This window comes from Echinops telfairi, unplaced genomic scaffold (genome assembly GCF_000313985.2).
Source record: "Echinops telfairi isolate 266 unplaced genomic scaffold, ASM31398v2 ScPeMD7_1713;HRSCAF=2227, whole genome shotgun sequence".
Lineage (NCBI taxonomy): Eukaryota > Metazoa > Chordata > Mammalia > Afrosoricida > Tenrecidae > Echinops > Echinops telfairi.
Window position 1 is genome coordinate 16,729,172 of NW_022105611.1, and position 6,909 is coordinate 16,736,080.

The window sequence follows — 6,909 nt, forward strand, 5'->3', positions numbered from 1 at the left end:
TGGGGGGGGGCAGAAAGAAGGCACGCAGAAGGCAAACAGTGAGCTCCTCCATGGGCACCCCAGCATCTCACAGCTTCAGCAGGGGCACAGAGTGCAGGGTGACCAGGATGCTCTAGAATAGGGGTATGGCACTTTACTGTCAAGGGCCATTTGGATACTTTTAACAGCATTCGTGGGTCACATAGAAAATGGCCAACTTAAAAATTAACCTGCATCAAAGAACAAAAATCATATCATTGTGACTGAGGGGGAGTGCCGATTGGGGACCCAAAGCCCATCTGTAGGCAACTGGACATACCCTGCCAGTCAGGGTGCAGTATAGCAACAATGAAACATACAACTTTCCTCCGGTTCTTTAATGCTTACTCCCCACCATCACCCCCACTATCATGATCCCAATTCTACCATACAAATCTGGCTAGACCAGAGGATGTACACTGGTACAGATAGGAACTGGAAACACAGGGAAGGGTAGGGTGGAAAGGGGGAACCGATTAGAAGGATCTACATATAACCTCCTCCCTGAGGGACAGACAACAGGAAAGTGGGTGAAAGGAGATGTCAGACAGTGTAAGATGTGACAAAATAATAATTTATAAATGATCAAGGGTTCGTGAGTGGGGAGTGGGGAGGGAGGGGGAAAATGAGCTGTTACCAAGGTCTTACGTAGAAAGCAAATGTTTTGAGAATGATGAGGGCAACAAATGTATCAATGTGCTTAACATACAATGGCTGTATGTATGGATTGTGATGAGAGTTGTACGAGCCCCCAATAAAATGATTAAAAAACAAAATTAACCTGCTGTGTTTGGTCAGATGTTGAGTGAACCCACGCCCCATGTGATGGCTGAAGCTGCTTCTCTCTGGTGAGGTGCGTGACGTTCGTTCGCCGGTGTAGATGGAGAATTTCTCAGGAGGCCTGCATCCCTGCTCCAGGGTGTCCCCGCAGGGCCCGGGCCCTTCCCCACCGGCCTCACCTTGTAGATGTCGAAGCCGATGGCCAGGTTCTCGCCCTTGCCCTCCCGGCGGGTGGACCGCTTCGGCTGCTGCTGGATGCAGATCAGCACCTCATCCTCGGGCTTCTTGACGTCAAAGACGTACTGTGGTTGTGGGAAGCAGACACGAGTCTGTGAGCTCACACCTACCACTGCCGGCCCCACCCCAGGAGCCACGTCCGTCCCTCGAGCCCTGCCCCGCTGCGGGCTGACAACTCTGTCCCTGCGTGAGCTCAGACTCCGGTGAGCTCAACAAGGCCACCCCAGCCTTCCCTCCAACTCAGGCTGGGGCCTCAGGAGTTGTCACTGCTCATGTCCTGGGAAGCCACAGGGGAGGAGTCCCGGTGGGGGAGCCCAGTTGGGCCCAGATCCCCAGGTTAAAAAGCAGGACTGGGGTAATGTGGAACAATGGGGTGCAGGTCCCCAACTGAGACAGTGACATATCTCCTGTCAACTTGAAAAGGGGTGGAGTCTAGCCTGTCAATCAGGTCATAGCCCATGAGACCTCTGTGTGGGCATGGCCTTCTCCTGAGGATTCTCGGAACTCCTGTCTTCCTCTATTCCGCCCTGGAGGCAGAAGACATTCTCTCCTTGTCTTCCTGCTGACAAGCCACATGGAGCTACATTGATGCAGCCAGAGCCCTGGAACTGGAGGGGCCACATGGAAACCCATGCCAGCGCTGAGATGCTTCCACCACCACTGGATCCACAAGACTTTCCACCCACTAGCCTGTGATCTTCCCGTATTCAGCATCACTGCATGGCTGTGTGAATCTAAAGATAAATGTATGGACTAGTATCGACATCTGGGGTACTATCGGACTTGTGGACTTGATCTGGACTGGGCTGGAATGTTTTCTTAATGTACAACTGCTCTTTGATATAAAGTTCTCTCCTACACACATATGAATGACTCCGGATTTGTTTCTCCAGTCCACCCAGACTGACACACCAACCCAGCTTCTCAATGACACGTGCTTCTGGCTAAGACACTCCTTAGTCCCCTTCAGCCTCAGTTTCCCCACCTGCAGGTCAGATCGCAGGGTTAGGTGGCCCTATGACCACGCAGGGGGGGGACAGACACCCGCACCACGCCCACTGCACAGATGCTCCGCAAGGGAGGCAGGTCACAGGTGTGAGCCCACCTGTGGGTTCTGGAAGAAGGTGTCCTTGTGGTTGATGCAGCCCCCGCTGCGGTTCAGCTGAGGGTCCTCGTGCTGCGTCCAGGCGCCCCGCAGCTGCACCTCCTCCCACGTCTTGTGGATGCTCAGGTACGACGTGTTGATCAGGCGGCACTTGATGATGTCGGTGAAATACCGGCACATGTCCTCGAAGGTCATCCTAGCCGAGGGAAGGAGCCGAGTGGAGCAGGGTGCCCAGCCCCGCTGTCACCCCTACTGCACGCCCTGCACCATGGCTCACACGTGGGCCCGAGACCGTCCTCCGGTCTGGTCTCCTCCTCCTCTGCCAAATGGCTGTGTCTCACAGTGGCCGAATCAGAAACTGCAGCAGCAGCAGCTGTAATACAACTTCCCACAGGAAGCACCTGGCATAGGCTGGCTGCTCGCACTGCCATGGAGTCAAAACCGACCCACGGCGGCCCTGCAGGGTGGCATGGAAGGTGCCTGAGACTGTAATGCTCAACGGGAGTAGAGAGCCTCGTCTTTATCTCGCAGAACGGCTGGTGGTTTCAAACTGCTGACCTTCCGGACAGAAGCCTCAAACGTAGCCACTGCACCACCAGGGCTCTGAGGCTGTATGAACAACAGCTGCATGGCGCGCATCGCTGTCCACTATCTCCCACAGTGGTGGTGAGCCCCTTGGTAGGTGTCCCGCCTCCTCAGGCCAGGGGGTCACTTGGGTCCCTGCAAGGCTCACATGTCCTGGAGCATGGGCGGAGGGAGGAGCCGGTCATGTGCAAGCCTGTGAGAGAGGCCTCCGGAAGGCCGTTTCCACAGAGGAAGGCCCTGCTGATTTTAATCCTATCTGTTGTTGTGTGTTGAGAATATAGGAGATGAGGAGTATGACCGTTTTAACCCAATGAACCCTTGAACCAACTGGACAAGAGGATGCTGCTCACAGGAGCCCAGAGCCAGCAGGCTCTGTGACACCCTGAGGTGGCTCCCCTGCCACCTCTGGGAGGGCCAGGATCACTGCCACCAGACAGAGGATGCCCCTGACCCTCCGGGAGTCACCGTGTCGTCTGCTGCTGAGGACCAACAAGGGATGCACCAATGGAGGCCACATGATGGGCAGGTGCTTCAAGCTAGGCTCTGCCCACGTCTGAGCCCACCCCATCCATGTACCCACTGAGGTTTTCCCTTCCAAGCTCACACATGCACTCTCTCCTCAGGGCCAGGTTCCTCTTCTTGCCCACCCAGGAGTCTCCCTCAGGGACCCTCCTAATCGGGCATGAGGCTGCCACGATGACCCCTACCCTCGGGCCCCTCCCTGCCTACCAGCATCCTGGCTTCCCCGAGGGTGAGAGGCTGAGAGTCCATTCCTGCCCAACTCCCCTTTCGGAGCAGGGAACTGAGGCTCAGAGACATGGTGTACCTTGTTCAAGGACACACAGCAAGTTGGTGACGGTGCATTGCTAGGGCTCTGGGTCCCACCTCTGGCATCTGGCACTGCCTGCCAGCCAGACTGTCCTGAATGCTGGCGAGGGGCTTCCAGACTGGGGGCTTCTCCTCCCTTAGCCCGAGATGCACAGCGAGCGGGCTGCTCACTCACCAGAACTCGCCGTCGTCCTGCACGGTCACACCCATCTTCTCCCGCTCGCTCTTGCTCACTTTCTGCCACTCCTCGGAGCTGGTGGGGGGAGGGCGGTGAGAGGAAGGGCTCTGCCAGCACCACCCGGGCCAGGGTGAGGAGGCGCCAGGGGCAGCTAGGCCCAGGCCTCCATCTGTGTAGTTTGGGGCACCCACCCCTCAGAGAAGCCCCATGTCAGCAGGGGGGAAAGGGACATGGCTCCTCTCCTAGGACAGAAGACCTGGGCTTCTGTCTCGAACCTCACCCGGTCATGAGCTGAGCACAGAGCATAATGGAGCCCTGGGCCTGGGCCAGCCTGCAGAAGGGGTTCTATTTCATTCCATACACGTACCCCTCTCTTCATGTCCCCGCAGGAGTGAAGTCAACCCACCTCAACCTTCCACCCACGCCGAATCCGTGGCCCATACACCTGCTCCGGAGAAGTCTCCCACCTTTCTTCCTGTGGCCGGCCTCCCCGCCAAATCCTTCAGGACGCAGCTCTGGGAGGGGCCACTTCCTGCAGGAAGCCTGCCTCCCCTGAACAAGGCCACCCAGGGAGCACGGGCCCAGCTTGCCCAGAGCCGGGACTCACGTGTCACTCCAGGGCCCGGTCCACTCCCTCTCGCCCCACGGGTTACGCAGGCGGATCATGTCCAGCTTCTCCGACTTGAAGAAGGCCAGCAGGCCGTGGCCCAGGCGAACCTTGCGCACGTCGGTGATGGCATACGCGTGGCCCTTCACCAGGCCGCAGGCCAGGCGGGCCTCCATGTCAGCCGCTGTCACTGCCTGCCAGGGGGACACAGGCAGGGTTCGGCCGGGTGGAACCCAACGCAGGGGGAGGTGGGGGAGCTGTGGGCAACACTTCTCCCTACAGCACAGGGTCCAGGGACCTGCAGCCCTGCACCAAAGAGAGGCCTTGGGTCTCTCTGAGGTCCAGGAAGCAGGTCGGTAGGCCCAATGGTGTGCTGGGGCTGGCTGGCCCTGGCTGCATCACTTGGTAAAATTCAGGCATTTTTCGAGCAGGTTTGGCAGCTGAGAATCAGCAGTGGTGGAAGCCCTTGTATCACCAGAAAACAAAACAACACACCACCTCACTGCCATCAAGTCATAGCACCTCACTCAGGACGGAGCAGAACCTCCCCTGTGGGTTTCCGCAGCTTTAAATCTGTACCACAGCAGACGGCTTCGGCGTTCTCCCAGGACGATGGCTTCAAACCGCCCTCCCTGTGGTCAGTAGCTCAATGCACCACCCACCAGGGCGTATACCACAGGACTCAGTACCTGCTGTACCCGGGGGCTTCCCCACCCGACAGCTGGTCTGTCGGCACACCACAGGGCCAGTCAGGCCTGGCTTCCAACTCTGCCTTCACTGAGCCCCATCCTTCTCATCCCCCACACAGTCATAAATGAAGCCGTGGGTCCCGGGCCAGCCGGCAGCAGGGGTTCTGTTCCCTCTCCTGACTGCCCATGGGCTTCCAAAGGCTCACACCTTGACTGAGGGACCCACAGACACCCATCACCCCAGTATGAGAGGGCTGGAAAAGCAGGGGGGAGGGGCATTGGCAGGGGCCCGGTGTCTGGCTTTATGCGCCTCGGCTGGGACTCAGCCTGGCACGTGCAGGCTGGGGACAGGGAAAATGCCCCTGCGGGCCAGCTCGGGGTGCGCACCTTGATGGAGGCACTGATGAGGCCCCCCCGGCTGTGCACCTTCAGCACACGCTCAAAGAGCTGGTTCCTCTTGGCCTCGTCAGTGGCCAGGTCCCCCTCGGTCAGGTCGATGGGCTCAGAAACGCCCCCTGTGAAGTCTACCAGGGCGTCCGCAGTGTTGCCTCCGTCCAGAGCTTGGTAGCAGCCCGCCAGCCTGGGGAGCAGCGTGGTGGAAACAATTCTTAATCCATCCTTCTTGCCAGTCTAAAGCCTTCACCTTACAGGGGAGGTTTCTGACTCAGAGAGACCAGGCAACTGCTCAGACCTATGCTAGAACCCGAGTCTCTGGGTCGCAGGCCAGCAGGGGCCCCACCGAACCACACCCACCATTCCCCACTCCAACGCCCCTCCACTCCAGGGGACCAGCTCCAAATTTTAGCCATCCAACACCTAGCAATTCTTGTGGAATTCTTTGGAAATGCCTGCATCTTTTTGGCCCATCGATTCTGAACATGTAACACCATTGGTAACACTGTAGCCTTGGAAATAACCAAGCTATTGAATGAACAACAGAGAACTGGTGTTGAAAAATAATGCTACGCCTGTACTCTGCCTGAGGATTAGGCTGACAGCATTTCATGTGTTTGCAAAAGCAACACACTGAGATGCTTCACAGCTGAAAAGTCGATGCATTAGCACATCACCTTTGAGGGCACAGGAACCCTTGGTGGCACCAGGTGACGTGCTCATGGAAGGGCTGGCAGTTCAAACACTCTGTGCCCTGGAGGGAGGGTGACCTGCTAGGGCACTCCACAATGGGGGGAGAGGGCAAGAACCACACAGCAGGAGCTGGAGACGTACCAGGAGGAAAAGGCAGTGCTGAGTGAACAGGCGAGTGAGCAGCTGTTTAGAGTGTGTCTATGCCCAACAATGGCCCAGGCTTTGCAAACCACCTCCCCACAGCAACACACACACACACACACACACACACACACACACACACACACAAAAGATGTATCAGCCAGAGTTGGCTGGGGGGAGGGGGAGTGTTGGGGGGACCCCGACAGAACTGAAGGGGCGGGAAATCGAGACGGAGTAGGCAGAGGCCTCGGCAGACAAGGGTCATGGTGGTCCTGAACTGAGGACCACTGACCTCCGATGGCCCCACTGGGGAGGGTCTAAAGGAATCTGCAGAGATGGGGAAGGCTGGAGCATCTTCTCCGCAGGTTTCTGAATTTTCGACAACAGGTAGGAGTTCAATTGTATCATTTAAAAAGTAACTGAAAGTCAAAAAGACTAGGTCCACCGGTGACCGCCCTCTGGAGGGGGTGGAAATAAGGAGGGAGGGAGGAAGGGAGGGAGAGCTGCTGCCTGGGCGGGAAGTCAGTGACCACCAGGGGGCAAGCTTCACTTCCCAGATTAAACCTGCCAGCCCTGCGTCCTTGGTTGGTTGTGATGTTAGTGTGTTTTTCCTTTCTCTGTCTCTCTGTCTCTCTCTCTCTCTCACACACACACA

General features: G+C 57.4%; 1 protein-coding gene across 1 annotated transcript in view; it reads right to left on the reverse strand.

The window, feature by feature from the left end:
- Window positions 1–6,909, reverse strand: part of CAPN5 (calpain 5) — a 35,657-nt gene that overhangs the window by 6,463 nt on the left and 22,285 nt on the right. The window contains exons 4-8 of the mRNA XM_004708846.2: window positions 5,415–5,607; window positions 4,339–4,532; window positions 3,729–3,806; window positions 2,141–2,336; window positions 978–1,100 (exon numbers count right to left, since the gene is read on the reverse strand). Of these exons, the coding sequence (XP_004708903.1) occupies window positions 978–1,100; window positions 2,141–2,336; window positions 3,729–3,806; window positions 4,339–4,532; window positions 5,415–5,607 (784 nt within the window). The remainder of the gene's footprint in view (window positions 1–977; window positions 1,101–2,140; window positions 2,337–3,728; window positions 3,807–4,338; window positions 4,533–5,414; window positions 5,608–6,909) is intronic.